This window comes from Hipposideros armiger, unplaced genomic scaffold (assembly GCF_001890085.2).
Source record: "Hipposideros armiger isolate ML-2016 unplaced genomic scaffold, ASM189008v1 scaffold_288, whole genome shotgun sequence".
NCBI lineage: Eukaryota > Metazoa > Chordata > Mammalia > Chiroptera > Hipposideridae > Hipposideros > Hipposideros armiger.
The window spans coordinates 44,322-62,398 of record NW_017731638.1 but is presented as its reverse complement, the minus strand read 5'-3'; the positions used below and the strand labels follow the sequence as shown (position 1 = coordinate 62,398).

At 43.9% G+C, this 18,077-nt stretch overlaps 1 protein-coding gene across 2 annotated transcripts in view; it reads right to left on the bottom strand.

Moving 5' to 3' along the window:
* The window catches only part of TFAP2D (transcription factor AP-2 delta), a 54,099-nt gene extending 36,550 nt beyond the window's left edge, over positions 1-17,549 (bottom strand). The window contains exons 1-5 of one of the 2 annotated variants that reach the window (XM_019658733.1): positions 17,000-17,549; positions 15,513-16,010; positions 11,910-11,970; positions 1,774-1,939; positions 1,479-1,597 (exon numbers count right to left, since the gene is read on the bottom strand). In XM_019658733.1, coding sequence (XP_019514278.1) covers positions 1,479-1,597; positions 1,774-1,939; positions 11,910-11,970; positions 15,513-16,010; positions 17,000-17,038 — 883 coding nt within the window. In that variant the 5' untranslated portion in view covers positions 17,039-17,549. Of the gene's footprint in view, positions 1-1,478; positions 1,598-1,773; positions 1,940-11,909; positions 11,971-15,512; positions 16,091-16,999 lie in introns of those variants that run through there. The other variant, XM_019658732.1, reaches the window with a different exon arrangement.
* Positions 17,550-18,077: the final 528 nt, after the last annotated feature.

Genomic DNA, 18,077 nt, shown 5'->3' with positions numbered 1-18,077 from the left:
CCATTATACATCAGAATCACTGGAGTGTTTTAAAAGACTATAGATGCCTGGGCCATGTCCCCAGAGATTGAGCTTCAACTGGTTTAGGGATGGGGTCCAGGCATTTTAAATAAACCTGCTTGATTCTACTGTGGAGTTGGGTTTAAGAACCAATCAAGTCTTACCATCCATATGATTCTTGAATCCACTCCATTATATACTGAACAAGTGTTTTGTTCTATTGTTAAATAGCTATAATTTTACTTATGTTTTTACTTAAATTGAGCAGAAATCTGTCTCCTTTTAGAATCAACCCATTAGTCATTTTTTCTCCTTTGCACTTTCCTCCAGTAACCCCCAACCCATATGGGTCGATGACAGGTCAACTCCCTCTACCATATGTCAGCTCTCAGTATCAGCACACGCAGGCAAACACAGCACAGCCATAGAACACAGTAACAGTAACACATATTAAATGTTAATGGCCAAAAATATAAGTGTTGTGGTTGTTATCATTACAAATAGGGAATAAAACAAAGATAACTGTTCACAGCAAAATCACCAAAGCAATTTTGTCAAGACAAACATCAAGAACACTCTACTTCACAAAGTTCAGCAAATGGTATGTATTGATAATCTGGAAAAATACATGATTTTTGTTTTTGTGTTTCACTTATTTCTCACCACCTACAGTCCCTTATAGACAAGTAAGCAACCAATACAAGTGTCACAAGTGTGTTCAGGGGAGTATTGGCAAACAATAGCATTCTGGGTAATGAAAGAGCTCTCCTTTGATGTTCAAAAGCTCCCCCACAAAGTTAAAAATGAATCTTCAAGAAGACCTCTTCTTAAAAGAAGACTGAATGTGAATATATAAAGTTTAGTCCTTACAGAAGAAACAAAAGGTAAACTGGAAAAAAAAAAAGTAACTTCCAAGAACATATTTACACCTGTCTCTATTCCACTGGTTAACCTTAACCTTTCTGTGACTCAGATTATGTACCCATAATGCCACGGAACACCACAGCACTTTAAGAGATGTCTTCTAGGATTAAAACAATGTGCTCTCAGGATTGGTATCATGCCTAGACTCTGTGAAACCTTTATAAAGCATTATTATTTATCCTGCATATCATGTTGCACTGAATTACAATGAGTTAAATCAGATTTATCTGAACTCTAAAATAAACAATAATAAAAATGACAATAGCACAGGCAGTTCTTCGCTGCTGTTATTTCGGGTACATGTGTTGAAGTACCTAAATCTTCCATTGTTGTCTTCTTCCCTATTACTGCCAAGATTAGTAAATTAAATACGTTATGAATTATCTAAGCCTTAGACTAAGTCTAATTTAATCATTGTCAAGATTAATTGGGAAATTCATTTGCAACTGTTAACTGTCTTGCTTAATAGCACAGACAAAAATGAAACAGCATAATCTAACAAACCTGAGTTTCAAAGACTTGCATCATTACTTTGCAGAGCTGAAAAGCCATACCTTCAACTAAGGAAGTGAGGAGGGTCACATTGGCTGCTTTCCGTCTTCCCGCGGGCAAGTTCAGGCCAAGCCGATCCAGCTTTTCCCTTAGGCAGCGGCCCCCATTCTTGGATTTTGCTCTGTCCAAAAATAAATAAAGACCAGGTTTTGAAATTTTCTGTTCTGAGAAAAATGATGAGATGACTTGACCACATGGGGAATGCAACATTGGACAAAAGATGAAAGGGCTGAGGGTTGAGGACTATGATCAGTACAGTTAGAAGACCCACAGTGCCAGGAAACAACTTTGTCTTACCTTCTCAAAATGCCTCCCAAGAGTGAAGCATTGAGGCATTCGGGTGGTGAGAGGCGCCTCTTCACTTCCGCAATGGTCACCTTGTATTTGGAAGTCGAGCTGAGAAGGGACAAACGGCCAGGGACAGAACAAAACAAATCGGTGGGGTTGACCACACAGGTACCACCTTTGGAGGAAAAAGTATATTATATGTTAATGACAGTGAGAGAAGATAACTACATGAAAGAGTTAATATCAACACACCGCTCAGGGTTTGGGAATATGTAGCACAATTTATATATATATGTACATATATCAATATCACCTGTGTCATCTCAAAAAGCTGCTCTGAAGATGTCCTTTCAAATAACACTCAAGGTTTTGTCTTTCAAAGATCATACAAGAAATGTTTATGATGGTATGATATTCATTTTAGTGAAAATTAGGATCTTATAGTGTTGGCCCACCAGTGTTAACCTTGACATCATTCACACAAAGAAACACTTCAATGAATTAAAACCCACAAACTCCACTAGTTAACCTTGCAGAGGGTAGGTATATATATTTATCCATGGCTGTGTGTGTGTGTGTGTGTGTGTGTGTGTGCGCGCGCGCACGTGCGTGCACACAGACACATATATAATGGATGAATTGTTTTATTCCTGACTTACTATACACACAAAAGTTTTGAAAGGTATTTTCCAAAATGTTTGAGAACTATCACCTCCTTTCCCACATCCATCTACCAAACACAGGCACCACTAAAAATCATTTGCCCACTGCCAGAAACTTCCAGCCCATGAGGGTGGATGATACAGGTCAAATGCTTCTACCTTAAGTTAACGTTCAGCATCAGCACACAGTTAAACCCAGCACAAGACTTAGAACATATTGTAGTAACAGTAACATTAAATGTTAGTGGCCAATAATATTATTGCTGTGGTTGTTATTATCATTATTAATATTAGAGAGCAAAGATAACTGCTAACAGCAAAATCGCCAAAGCAATTCTGCCATGCTGGGCTTCTCTCTCCAAGGTCCAGAAAGCCCTTTGAGCTTTGCTCTCCTCCAGAAACAACAGAGTACATCCTCTAGCCTCAGGCAGCTAAAGTAGACTTGAGGACCCAAGATGATCACCACTGTGGAGAGTTTCCTACTTACTGCCCAATCCTCCCTTACTGCAAAATTCCTGAGCCAATATCCACACTGCTAAGATGGCGGCTACGCAGCCCCTGGATCCAAGGCTGCCTTCCTCCCCCACGCACTGAGCAATCTGAGGGCAGAGCTTTTGAGATTTAGTAGCAAGATCAAATTCGAAGCTTGCTTTTCTGAGCATAAATTTGATTTCTTCCATTAAGGGCGATCTTAAGACACATCTCCAGAAAAGGGTAAAGTTCTATGAGGGAAAAGAGTTTTATGTGGAGGAAGAAAAATGGGCAGGAGAATGTTGTACAAAACCTTTTCACTCAAAAGGAAGTCCTCAACTGGCAGCATTGGCATCTCCTAGGAGAAATGCAGAGTCTCAGGCCCAACCCCATACCTCCTGAGTCAGAGTCTGCATTTTAAGAAGACCTTCAGATGGTTCATGTGTGCATCAAAGCTTGAGAAGCACTGGTCCAGGACTTACCACCCACCTCCCACATAGCTCCTGCCCTCCTTTCTTAAGCAGCTCACACAGAATGTTATGATGGTGGAGTCTCTGGTATTCAGATACTGGGCACGGTGGCTAAGGAACCTGGGAGGACATTTAAACCAGCAAAGGGGTCCTTGACCTGGGTGGAGGGAACAGGCTAACCTTGCCCTACTCTTAAAGTGTTTCTACCCCTATTCTTTCTGGAATTCCTGGCTATGGTCACTTGAATTTCCCCTGAAAGCACTGAGACCATGGTCTTTCTCCCTAAGCACTCTGATGCTGGTGATCACCCTGCATGTCCCTCAAAGACAGAAGACAGGATGTTGAGAACACCAGAGCAGCTAGCCCTCTCCAGGCTGGAAAGTGGGTCCTGTACATTCAGCTAAATTGCTAGTGCTAGTGCCTGGAAACATGACTTAGTTTGCAATCTGAGAGACCATAATCTCAACTGTCAAATTGAAATCCTTTTCTAGGCATTAAATTTGGGGCCAACACTGTGGAAAACCATGCAAATGCCTGCCTCAGGAGCTGGGAACACAAATTTGCCTGTGTGTTCCCGCCCGGCACTCTCAGAGAATTTTAAAACAAATAATAGTCCCCCTTAGCCACAAGGTATATCTTCCAAGACCCTCAATGGATGGCCAACACCGTAAATAGTTCCAAACCCTACATACACTGTTTTTTCCTATACATACACACACTTTACAGCTTCTCTTTGGCATATCCGAATTGCCAGCATCACTCCTCTTGCACTTTGGAGCCATTATTAACTAAAATAAAGGTTACTTGAACACAAGCACTGTAACACTGTGACAGTCAATCTGATCACCTAAACGGCTACTAAATGACTAAAGAGTGGGTAACTTATACAGCTTGGACATGCTGGACAAAGGGATGCTTTATGTCCAGGGCAGGACTGAGTGGGACAGCACGAGATTTCATCACACTACTCAGAATGGCATGCAATTTAAAACTTATAAATTGTTTACTTCTGGAATTTTTCCTTTAATATTTTCAGACTGTGGTTGAACACGGGTAACTGAAACTATGCAAAGTGAAACCGCAGGTAAGGGGGGCACTACCCTAATAATAATAATATAATAATAATGAAGTTTTCCCAGTTTCCTGGGCTCAAAACTACCATTATACTTTTGTTTATGCCCTCACTTTGTACCTATAGATGCAAAATGCATGTTAAAAATAAACTCTTAAGTGACTCCTCAAAAGTTGAGATGAACAGGAAAGTAAGCTACATTATCAATGAATTTGGGTTTTAGTGTCATATTGTGAGAATCATGAACCTGATGACTTTAGAATTTAGGTATTGTGAGGGCATTTGAAGCAAAAAAGTATTAAGAAATAATAATGTCTACATTCAAAAATCACACAGCACTCTCCTGAAAATGGGACGCCACCCAAGGTCACCAAGAATCGTAAGTAAATTTATATTTTTTCACACACCCCCTTCTCTTGCACACTAGCCAGGCAACATTGAAGTTCCAAGAATCTCACGCAGTGGGTCTCAAATTTATTATGAGTGAGAGAAGAAGGTTTGCATATCAGGTCGTTTTCCTGGTTGCTAAGGGAACGAAGGACACAATTTTAGATCTTTTCTAGCTTTACTAATCTACCATGGGTTAAAAACCTAACCTAGGGAAATGCAGAATATTACCATTTTTGTAAAATGAGTGAAATCAGGGGAGTCACTGGGTCTGCTGCCTAGCTAAGTGCTAACTTTCCCACATCCAGGTTGGGCTTCTGGCTTACGCTCAGATAAGCGTTTATTAGGTAAGTTACACAGGCTGCATAGTAAGAGTATGCTTTTTGCACACACAAATTGCCTAGAGGATTTATTTTGTATTCAGATTAGCTATCAACTCTAGAGTCTTTTATTTTTTATGTCACAGAATCTTTAAAGGGAATTTCTGTTGCTTTGATACTTGGCATTGCTGCAGCCTTGGGGAACTCGTTTGTCCTGGCTCAAGATTTGGCAACTTGTAGAGTTTGCAGTGGCATGTGGAACCTGATTATTTTTTCTTCCCAGTGGTTTATTTTTCAGGGAGAAAGAAAATAGAACTAGGTCAACAGAACCAGAGCTTTGCATTTTGAATGACCGTTCCGAGGGGGGACTTCTTTAAGGGGATCCAGACTACAGTTGGCAATGAAGAGATTTCAAAGAAGGAAAGTCAGGAAAGAGTAAACCACACCAAGCCATTTACAGTATTCATCTGCACTGTTGCTAGTTGAAATTTCTCATGGTGCCTGTGTCGCACGTCAGCTCTTATTAAAATTATGTAATATTCATTCTAGAGCAAGGGTACTCTCGACTACAAAACTTCTCTAGATTACATCTTTTCCATTCACAGTGCACAGAAACAATACTTCCATAAGGTCCCTATTTTTAAATTTGAAACTTGGAGATAGGGCTTCCTATTTCCAGTGATGCTGCAAACTTGAACAGCATAAGAAATCAGGGACTGTGTTCAAGGTCACTTGTCTAGGACGTAGTTATCATAAAAGGGATAACTTTGCCATTGCTATAAGAGAAACTCAGCCTAAGACTTACTGTGTGGGGGACAAAACCACGCACAAAACACACAGATGCAGTCTCTAGCTGCCATACCTTGTTAGATCCCATGCCGTTAGAAGCATGGGGTTGGTTGGGGCTGTGCCTTTCTTGTCGTACGGAGTTAGAAGCGTCTGGCCTTGCGTCTGCAGGCACGGTGTGGGGGAGTGGAAAGAGTATTGGGCTGCAAGTAAGAAGCTGGCCAACTAGCCATCCATCCGACCTTAGGCGCTTAACTCCGGAACACACTCTGTTCATCTGAAAAATGGGGATGCTCACACCTAATCTACTTACTTTCCCAGCTTGTGAGGCGATGCAAGAGGAAATGGATGCACACGTGCTCAGCAACCTGAGTGAAGGCCACCCAACGCCGCTATTGTGTGGAGCAACTACCACGTCACGGGGTGCGAGCTGTGGAGTGCGACAAGACATCCCGCCCCCCCTCCCCGCACCACCACCACCACCACCACCACCACCATCACCACCACCACCACACACACACAAACAACGCCGCCACCATCACCACCTTTTGCGCTGCTACCTGATAGAAAGCTAAACGCTGATGCTTGGGCGGCGCTTTTCCTCTTCTCATTGCAGGCAATTAGGACAGAGGAAACAGCCAAGGTCGTCTCCAAGGAACCGCGGCTCCCCAGGCGCCCCTAAAGCTGCCTCTAAGCCCCACGCGTCCCCTCCGGGTGTCTCCCCCCTCTAAGCACAGAGCAGGTTATGGCTAGAGGCCCTGCGCTCACTCCAGGTGCGATCAATACTTCCCGGCGGGCTTCCGGGCGCGGGGCTGGTGCGCACAGCCTCTCCAAAGCCGCAGCACCGCCCCACTCGCCGCCGCTTCGGTGTTGACATAATTAGACCAAATCTTGAGAGCAAAATAAATGTTCTGTTCGCCTTACAGCCAAACAGATGTTTACAATTCAAATGAAAGAAATACAAACGGCAGGGATTTTTTTCCTCCCCTTCTTCATCTCCAGTGATCGCTCGTTTTTTTTTTTCCTGACACATTAAAAATGTGTAAGCGATTACAGGAGTTTCCTGTCCCAGTTTGTTCTGCGGGTGCATTTCTGCGAGGTATGCGTTTACACTGGGTGGGGTAGGACCATTCTCGGCGGTTTCCCTCTAGCCTCTTGCCTTTCCCAATCCCAATTCTCCCATGTAATCCCCTCCCCCATGGCAGCAGATACTAATTGTAATCAAATAACAAAGGGATAGGGACTTAACTGTAATCAAGTAGGCCTCAGATGATGAATAAACCGCGAATTGCGCTGTTTGGGGGAAGGATACACCAGGTAAAACCGGATTACCAAGTCTGAAAGCTCTCCTCCTGATGCAGACAGAATTCAGGCAGAACAAAAGAAATGGAGAGACCTACTGGTTTAATGTGGCCGTGGGTGTGTGTGGCGGGATTCATCCCCATTTTCCAACGCAGAGAGCGCTTTGGCTTTCGGTGATTTTCAAAGCAATAAAGAAATTAGAGAGAAGGCAGTAGGCTATGGAAAAGCAGCTCCTCAGGCCCGCCAAAAAAGATTTCCCACAAACCATGCGTCTAGATCTTTTGGGATATGAATTTTATACTTCAGATAAAGGAAGCTGAATTCCGAATCTGCAAAATCAGTATTTGGGGACTAACGAGGCAGAGGAGGCTTCAAGTGCATCTTTAGTTCCATTTTCACAATGAATGAGCCATAGAGATAAGTTTGGATTATTCGAGTAAAGAGAGGTTCCATGGGTTTTGAAAAAAGAAGAGGTACAAGGCTTCCCAACCCTCTCCAGTTTTACTCCTTCCAGAAAGTGCTTGAAAGAGCCAAAGGCTCTAACTCGCGTTACAAAGCTCAGGGGCCTCGAGAAACGCGAAGAAGCGGAGAAAAGCGTATCCTCCTACCCAAGCAGCCTGTGGGCAGCCGTGAGGGTTGCAGAAGGGAAAAGCGGTCAGATCCACCCACCCTGTTATTGGCAGACTGGGCGATTGATGCTAAGCTCCATTTCATGGAAGGGTGTTTTTTGGTTTTGTTTTTTTTAAATTAAATCAGATCTGACAATGTTTGTACCGCAGCGTAAATGCCTCCGCCTTGGCGTGCCAGTCACCTCTAAGCGATCTGACAAACTCCAGCTCTCTTAAAACGTGCAGAGTTCAGATCATATTAATTCCCCAAAAATGTTTTGATTCAAAGTAGTTTGTATTTTGTGTAGCCAAGGGCAATCCGGAAAGCGCTCCAGCCTGCGGATGGCCGGGTCCGCTCCCTCTCCGCGTGGCCCAGAGGCTATGGCGGTATTTAAGCTTCTGAAATTAGCCTGGGGCTGCAAGGCAGAGTGATCACAAAGCGAAACAAGGGCGCTTCCCCTCTTCACTTTTTTCATTTTTTTTCTTTCTTCCTTTTTTTTTTTTTTCCCCGAGTTTGCCATCCCGATTTCACAAAAAAGACCAGGGCCAAAATGTCACTTCTCACCCACATATGGAAAAAGCTAGGTTTTCTCATTTCACCTCCATCCTGTTCTGAAGGCCACAGCCCCCCTACTCGATTGAACCCCACCCCTCCGATTCCAATCTGGATCCACTCATTGTTAGCTTCATCATCATCATCATCGTCGTCTTCGTCATCAACATTGTTTTACTATAAAATTCTCAGAGCGAGAAATGAAAGGGACAAGCGCCTGACAAAGGGGAGGGGGCCATAAGGGAGTCTCGGAAGATTCATGGGGAAAAGAAGAGTGGGTTTTCCTTTCTTTTTTTTTTTAATGATTAAAAACACAGACGACTCCTGTAAATAGAAGCCTCATTTCTTCAAGAGATGCCTTTTGAAACCCAGTATCTGAATATTCAACGAAGGCAAAGCTCCACTCTGTATGTACAACATTAATATGATCTCTGCAGAATTTGCTACTCAGAAATATTAACATATCAAAGCCGACGCCGGAGGCGAGAGAAGCTATCGATACCCGAGCACTGGGTAAAGTAAAGATTATTGGTTCTGATGGTTGGAGTGGCGGAGCTGCGGGCAAAATCGCGCACACCATTAACCGAGAGTGAGCGCGCGGGGAGCTGCACCTCCGAGGCGGTGGCAAATATTTTATCTAGGTGGTAATTACCTTGCTGCTGCCCCCTCTTCTGCGCCTTCTTCGGCTGTTGGGCCTTCATTAGAGGCAAAACTAATGTAACTGCCACTTACCAAAGTGAGTCAGGAAAATGGTATCTTGTTTCGTACAAATCGAAGTGGCCAAATTTAAAGAACTGACACTCCCCCCAGCCCAGACACACCCCACTACGAACAAGGACAGCCTCTCTGTGGAGGAACTCACATAGGGCACTTAGGAAGCTGCCTTTCTTCCGCGGTCTTGGGAAGTGAAATCTAATTTTCCCCCATAGTAAATTCTGGAAATCATTAGAAATGTAAGTTTATTCGCGAGCTTAGCAAGAGAAGGAAAATGGTAAAAAGTTGTGCTTTTCAAGAAATGATATTTCATGTGGAGAGTCACCTGTAAAGCATGGATTATAAGAGAAACAGACATTCCCGTCTATGCTGTTACACAACATGGCGATATGGCAGGGTAATTGAGTTAATGTCCCCAACATTACTGAAAAACAAAGGTGACTTGAGCTATTGATATTGGGAATCCTGCGCACTACCATGACAACACAGAGAAGGGGCTTTCTTGACGTTTCTTTAAAAACCGAGGGCCCTGAGATGAGGGGCTGGACCCGCTCAGGCAGGACATACAACACCTTTTAATGCAAGCCTTCCTTGAAATCCTTGCTATCCATTTGTAAATTGTCACGAACATTGATCGGTTCAGAGTAGACAGACACATACCTTGCTCTCTAAGGCTATACCAAGTTAATTGGCCTTTCTCTAAGAAACATAGAAATGGAATAAACCCAGCAGTTAAATTCTGAATGCCTTCGCAGCGTGGGAGAGGGTATTAGGGTTTAGTCATACAATATAGACCTAAACCCCAAGTTACCCCCTTTCCTCTCTGGAACCACCCTGTTCTCCTAACAGATCTGTATTTGATTTAAAATAGCAGATCTGGCGCCGATTTTGAGGTGCAACGAATTGGCACTGAATCCTACAAGAACAATGAAACATCACCTAAAGAAGACCGTTTCCATAGCTCTGATAGACTAGGACCGCAGCTCTCCTCTTGTAGTTACCCAAGAGCGTTGGTCTTTTTGCGGTGTGGGGGTGTCCCCTAAGGCTCTCTTCGAAAATTTAACTTATTACACAGCCGTTTCCCATCCAGCTCCCGCCCTCGGCCTCGAATAATTCCCATTCTCTGTCAGCTATTGTACAATCTGATGCAATTTCCGAGCAATTGAGAAGGTGATCAAGTGCGGAACTGAACGCAAAAGACGCAGTAGCGCGTGCCGGGCTCTGGGAGGAGCCGGCTCCCGGCGCTAATTAGTGGCGCTGTCCTTCAGCACCACCGATGTCTTCGTGAGCCCTGAGTGCTCGGCCTCACCTTTAGCATGACCGCCCAACAGACACAGGTCAGCATAGCTCTCCTGACCCCTCTTTCACTGCGTATTTTTAACCTATCCCCCCAACAGTATGTATATTTTATTTTGATTTTCATTAGTCTTAGGCTTATTTCATGGCATTTCAACATGGCCGAGTATTAGCCTGGCTGACGTTGTTCATTTAAAAACATCTTTGTGGAGCAGCAACGGTAGTTTTTTAAAAAAAGAGTGTTCAAATCTCCATGGGGTGAAATAACAGAATTGAATAGCTATTTAACATTTCATGCAAGTTTCAAGTATCTGCTATGACAATAGCCAAGTTCCAAAAGGAAAGCATTTCTTTCTTTTCTTCCTTCCTCAACTTAAATGGAGTTTCACACTGGACCTCGGGTTGCAAACATGAATGAATCCACTGCTTTCTATCAATGCATTTCTTTCTTTGGAAACACACTGGAATCTTTAAATGAGCTTTGAAAGAGATAGAGAGAGACTGAGGGACATTTATTTGGTGCCATCAGAATTGACTCAGTTTTTAGTGGTTCAGTTACTAAAGACAACTGCGGCCCTGGAGCTGGAATTAGTCCTGGTGAATAGGCTACATCTTATTAATTCATATAAAGTTGGGATAACAGCTGGTCCCCCTTGCCTTGTATACTCCTCGGGTTACTCAGCTTGCTAGGAAAATAAGCTTCATAGACTTTGGGTACAGTTAAGTGGGAAGCCAGCAAAATCTGTACTGCCTTGAGGCCCTTAAAATGACATAGTTGAAAACCTTTTGTCAAAATGGAACATCTGAGATGCAGCTCCCTTCAGTGTCTGAGCCGAAATCAACAGCTCTCTACTCTTGCCTGTACCCTCTCCCCGCCCCCCGCCCCACCTTCCAATTCCATGGGTAACTCTGGATTCAGATGTTTTCCTCAACAGATGGGAACAAGAAAGCTTTATCCGGTACAGTTAACACCACCTCCTCCTCCCACCCTCCCTTAAAGAAAGAAATGTTCTGGACACTTAGAAAAATAAGGGCAGCTACAATATTGGTGTTTCATTAGCCTTCCCTGAAGCCTCAGCGAATCTAGCCTTTCACAGAATTCTTCAAAGCCTCAAGCTAACACCATCACCTCAAACACTCAGGCTGTGGCTGGCACATTTAGGGCTAAAAGAGACCAGAAATTCTGCTCGAGGATGTGGTGATGGGGGAAAGAGGTGTGAGAGGATTTTTTTTTTGTCTCGAACTTTCATTCTGTCACAATTCTGTGAGAAACAGCAAATCTCTTCTATCAAGGTCTTTTGGGCACAGGCTAGGTTCAAGCTTTGGTGGAGGAAGGGAGGCTTCTTAATGTGAGTGTGCCTGTGTGGGACAAGAGTAATTGACCATGAGTAATTGTTTTCTTTATCATAAGACAAGGGATCTGATGTTTAAAAGTGCCACCAGATCTTCAAAACAAAGTAATAGATGAGAGAAGAAGGTTTAGTTTTAACATGTCCTTACTTACCTCTTCTTATCACTCCACCTTGGCCATTGAGAACAAGCCCACACTGGGCTTCCACAGAACCCTTAATAAAAGAAAAAGAAACAAAATCACTCAAATAGATAACTAATAGGCATGCCCACAGGAGTTAAGTCTTTCAATCTGCCCCATCCCTAAACCCCACCACAGTAGACATTTAAAAGCAACCATTGAGCTGGAACAAGTTTGGCAGCACTCATGATGTTAAGAAAGAGTTTTGCCAGAAAACCACAATCTAAAAGTTGTATAAATCTTAAGGTATGCATTTTACAGCGCCATAAAATATTATACTTCAAAGAGTCTGAGTGTCTTTCATCTTGGCATAAGAGAATGAGCAGCCCTTTGAGTCCCCATCAAGGCACATAGCACAGATACAGGCAGTTTCCACAGCACTTTCTGCGTGAAGCAAATTACACCAAAAGTGTCAAGTCTGGCACTGTGGGTTTCTTACAACCTCAGAGGAGTCATTTCAAGTGGATCATCCAAGTTATCTCATGAGAGTCCTACTTTACCCCAGGTGTAGAAGCACCATACAGTGCTACCCAAAATGGGTCTTACAGAGGAGACATCTTCAGGTTCACTCACTGTAGATCTTCAGGCTCCTAATGGATTGAGGGATTATTTGAACTGGGATGGAGGAAATGGTTTGCTGAGTTTTGATTAAGAAAAATACAAATTTCTCTCTCTCTGTTTTTTTTTTCTTTTCTGAGTCGAAATGTGTTAAAGGCTCATTTTCCTTTACAAACAAACGAGGTATTGGACATGAAAGAGGCCTTGAAGGGTGTTAACCTACCCAACAGCCCGTGAAGAGTTAAGTAAATGCGGAGAGAGTCGGTGCATAATAAAAACCCACTTTACAAAACAACCTTTACAGCCCTGGCTCCTTTTCGCTTCCCCATTTTCACCATATTGAAGCAGGCCTGTAAGAGCCCCCTTTTCAGCCTACTCACAAGCTCTTTCTTATTTTAACTGTTCTGCCTTAAAGTGATTATCAAATCAATATGAAAAAAAAAACTTGGAGACTGAGCATAAATTAAAGCGGTGATGGGAAAAGGTGTGACAGTTTCCTTTGTTGGCCATAGCAAATCTTTTTAGGGGACTCAAAGATGGAACTGAAGCCACAAGACTGTTTGCATCTGTTAGGCAGACTTAGACCGCCCTCCAAACCATTGGACTTTCACTTAAAATTCTGTGCAGGGAAAAGTATATTTACATTTGTTGCATTTGAAATGAGGCATATGCTGATGAATGTTTTTAAAAGGAAGAAATAAAAGGAGAGAGACGGGTTTCTCCCACACATCCCCTCCCCCTTTTCTTGTTTTAAAAGTAACTATGACTCTCTCTCTCTCTCTCTCTCTCTCTCTCTCTCTCTCTCTCTCTCTCTCTCTCTCTTTCATTCTGCCTACTAAGTCCAGGAGGAGTGGAAGAAAATAACTTGCCAGATTTACCAGTTGCTTCGTATATACACATATATACAATTGTAAATACTTATATAGATATGTCTATAGACCATCAATACATGAATATATCATACCGTACTCCTCAATTTCTTCTAGTATTTTGGAGTGTCTCTCTCTCAGTATGAATATTCCCTCAGTATGAGTAATAAACAGAAAAAAAAGATTAAGAATATAAAAAAGTCATGGGCTGAAAAAAGGTTTCAAAATATCTGAAATGTAGAAGGTAAAAGGCCTCAAAGCCCTTCGAGGGAGTGACCACTTTCCCTCCCCTTCTCTGGCGCACCGTTAAGATGTTTATTTTCTTAGCAGAAACGAATCTTGGTCTCTTCACTTAACAAACTTTTCTTCCTCATAAGTAAAACATGTTGTTTGGTCGGATGACATTGCATAAATGACCAGTTGAATGGCACTAAGTCGAAAATTGGATAAACTACGGTGTTCTTTTGCACGGGATTCGCTCTTTGTCTGGTGCTTGCAAATGTTCTAATCCCCTCTTTTGAAAAATGCCCGGCTTTGTGCCTAGCACAGAAAAAAAATTTGTACAGATACAAAAAAATCAGCAGCAGACGCGGCTATTAAAAGGAGTAAATAGGTTTTAGTTGAGCTAAGCATTGAATGGCAGATTTTCCCCCCCTTGAGACATAAGGGGATCCTTGTGAAAAATGTAAAAATGCCCTGAGCGTATAAAATTATTTCGTGAATGTAAATGTAGAAAGTCAAGGTTTACGAAGCCAAATCTTTTTTCTTGTGTGCCGATCTTGCGGCTATGGCTCTTTGTTGGGACTGTAAGGGCTTTCGTTTTAATTTTAAAATGATCCCTTGCTTGGAGGTAAATGAGGGGGAAAGATTTTCTGTGCGCAACAAGGGATCTCTTACGTCTCCAACTTGTGCTCGTCAAACATCTCGCTTTTCCTTGTGGAGACGGTGGAGGAGGTGACCAGCTTTGTGTGGACTGAAAAAGTAGGACTCACAGGTAGAGCTGCACTTTCAGGCAAAAGAAGCTACAAATTCTTGTCTTCTGGGGATTTTTTGGACATTTGTGGTTTATGTGTTTGAAATGAGGCTGTGATAATACGCTTGCATAATTATAAATTCAATTGTTTCAAAAAATGTACAAAAATGAATTAAGAAAGTAGGAAAGAGATATCTAATTAAATGATGGCCTCCACAATATCTGAATTCCTTCTTTCCTTCCTTCCTTCCTTCCTTCCTTCCTTCCTTCCTTCCTTCCTTCCTTCCTTCCATTTTTCCTCTCTCTCCTCTCACTCTTCATTTTCTCCTTTCTCCCTTCCTATTTCTTTTCTCTCTCCCTCTCTCCCCCTTTATTTCTTCATTTCCTTCTTAAGGAGTTGCATCTTACTTAAAAGTTAATGGCATGGAGAGGAAAAATAAACTTGTAAATGAACTGGGCGGTGGGTCCAGTGCACCTCAGGCAGAAAGGATTAGGCTCAACTCCACACCTGGAGAAGTGCAGGTCCTTTCACTGGGGTACATTTTTGAGGCTTTCATTTGCGATTCTTTGCTCTCCACAGCCATCTAGTATCTTTGGTGAAACTTCTGCTAGAGCTCAGGGTCCCAACAACGTCCTCAGAACAAACCAGCCTGCCAATTAACGGTTAGCTCTCTACAGCTCAGTCTGGGACACGCGACTAGGACACATGGGTAGCAAAGCGCCCAGACTGAGGGTGAGATTGGTCATCAGCTTATCGGGTCTTACTCTGAGTCCAGTAGGCTCAGCCCCAGCCTCCTTGATCTCTCCTACTCTGTCCCCTCAGGGACACAAATATGGATTCACAAAAGACTTCCACGCAGACCAGCCGAAAGTGGGGGCCCGCAGGCAGCCGGACTCCCGAGCGTCCAGGTGAAATGCCTTGATCCAATGAGAGGAACCGAATGGCACACGCCTCCTTTAATTGTTTTTATAACTTTCCATAAGTGGTGGTGGTGGTGGTGGGGTGTGTGTGTGTGTGTGTGTGTGTGTGTGTGTGTGTGTGTGCGCGCGCGCGCGTGAGAGAGAGAGAGAGAGAGAGAGAGAGAGAGAGAGAGCGCTTAGTCAGAGATTTAACCGAGCGGGAGGGGGAGGACGAAGAGGGGAGGGAGCAGACAAATTCACTGCATGCTTATTTACCTGCAAGTCGTCTGCTCCCGCGGCGGCCAGCCCCAGGCTGGGCCCTGGCAGGAGTCTTTGATCTGGGTGCATTCCATACTGAGAGCCATGGCTCATGAGGGACAGGTCGTGGCGGCGGTAGGCATCCAGGCAGCCCAGCTCCCGCCTCTGCTCGTCCAGGCAGGACGACTTGAGCGCCCGCGCATTGTGCAGGTTAATAAAGTCGGTGGGCTCCCCGTGGTGGATCTGCTGGTAGTACTGTTGCGAGTGGTGCAGCGAGTTCAGAGAGTAGGCGTCGGGGGTGACGGCCGGGTGGCTGTGCTGAAACTCGTAATGGAAGGACTGGTGGTGGAGCGGGGTGTACTGGTGGTTAGTGGAGAAGTAGGGGGACGCAAACTCGGTGCCGGTGGTGGAGTAAGTTAAAGGAGAGGAGGAGGAATAGGCGACAGTGGAATTGGCTACGGACTCCAGACAGCCAAGCTGCATCAAACGGTAGCTGTTTGATCCGTCGTGACGTATCTGGAAGGAAGAGGGGGAAAAGGGAGAGCAGAAAAACTTGAGGTTTGTCATTTTGCAACCAAAGCGCCGCTCTCCCTGAGCCAGGAGCCTGGCTCTCCAAGGAGAGCGAGCGCCCAGGGCTTGGGCCGAGCCGCAGCCGGGGCTCAGCGCCTTTGACAGACAGCTTTTGCGAGCTGGAGGACTGGGGGTGGGCGGCCTCGTCCTTACAGTCGAGAGCGGGGGGAAAAATCCCCCACCCTATATAGGTGCGGGTGACACACACACACACACACACACACACACACACACACACACACACACACACGCACAGCCCCTGCCCAACTTGCGTAGGGAGCTGGGCGTTGGGAGCCAGGTTTGCGACTGACTCGGGCCGCGGGGATCAGACCGAGAGAGTCGGTACACAACAGAGCCACTCCAGCCAGATCCCAACCCCGAGATTCCGCCAGTGTCCAGGCCAAAATGTTTCTTCAGAGACGCTCAAAATCACTGTCTACGTATTTAAAAAATTCAGTCTGCGCAAATCGTTCAACTTGCTCATTTCCGTAACCTTTTGGGGCAAGAAATCCGACTCCCCCCCCCCTTTCTGCTTCACTTTCCTAGAATAAGCCCACTCCAAAAGGGGTGCATTGTTCCCCCCCCCCTTGTCCACCTACCCCCCCATCAGTCTCTTTACTTTGCCTTTCTGAGTATCTTTTTTCCATCTCTATCTCTTTCTCCTCACCACCTCCTCCCTTTCTTTATTATTAGGATTATGGTTTCCCCCCTCATTATGGCAAATGTTTCTTAACGTGGCAGAGAGATGCCCTTCCTGGCGACAGATGTCATAACGAACTTTCTCCCCTTTCCTTCCTTAACTTCTCCTGAAAGCCAGATTATAATTAAACGTAACGGTCCAATATAGATTAGAGACAGGGGAAGCTGCCGCCGTCGCCACCACTGCCGCCGCCGCCACACACACGCGCGCTCAAAAAAAAAAAAAGTAATAATACCTCGGCATCGTGGACTAGTCCCGGAAAGGTAGTTGACATGTTGGGTTTCTCCGAAAGCTTACGATGCAATTTCCCCCTCCAAAAAAAGAATCGGGAAAAAAATCCAAACTTCTTGTATTTTCCAATTTTTTTTTTAAGGAAAAAAATGTTCTATAGATAGAGATCTAAATTGTAATGGCTTTGCCCGGATCAGATAGCTCCTTGCCTCTTACCCACTTAAAAACCTGTAGGAACAAAATTTTCCCTCTGCACAAAAGCAGCTCCCTGGAACAGATTTTGTACTTGCTGAGTATTTCTTTGGCTGATGTCGTAGGTCCCTTGGTAATATAGAAGTTTTGAAAATTAAGCATCAGCACTGAGAACTGGGAGGACAATAGGCAGAAGAGATTTATCCCAGGAGACAAGGAATAAATATTGTATCTTCGCCTAATAAGGAACTGGAGGTTCTTTCAACATTTTTATCCATTTTTTCCAACCTTTATCATGCTTTTCTATACCGACTGAGGTGGGGACTCATCTTTGCAGAGAGTACTTGCACACATTTTATTGTGAAGATAAAGATCCAGCTCCGATATGCGTATATTAGAGATAGAAATATATATATATATATATATTAATTAAAGCTTCCTTTTACACGAGTAAGTGTTCTTTCCTATTGGTTCCACTCCCTGGATGCTGAAAGCTGTTTTTTTTCCAACAAGCACCCAAATCAATTTCACCTAGATTGGGGTGTCTGCCTTTATCTAAGTGGAAACAATACTGCTCTTTCCATATTTACATTGAATTTGGGTTCTTTTCCCTTTTTTGAAAGGCAACACCCTGCGGTGGCATAGACTTTCTGCAGCTTTTAAAATAAATAGCCAGGATGGGCAGTCCCAAGTTTCCATCATAAAGAAATGGTGTAACTGGCAATATATTTAAGAAAAATACAAGAGGATAAAGATGTGTGACAAGATTCTACATTTAGGTAAAACGTTGTCTTTCACCCCCCAAGTCATCTCATTTCCCTCTCTTTTGTGTTTCCTTTCTCCCCTTTCAGAAACAGTGCTAGATAAGGGGTGGGGGTGTAGTCCATTTA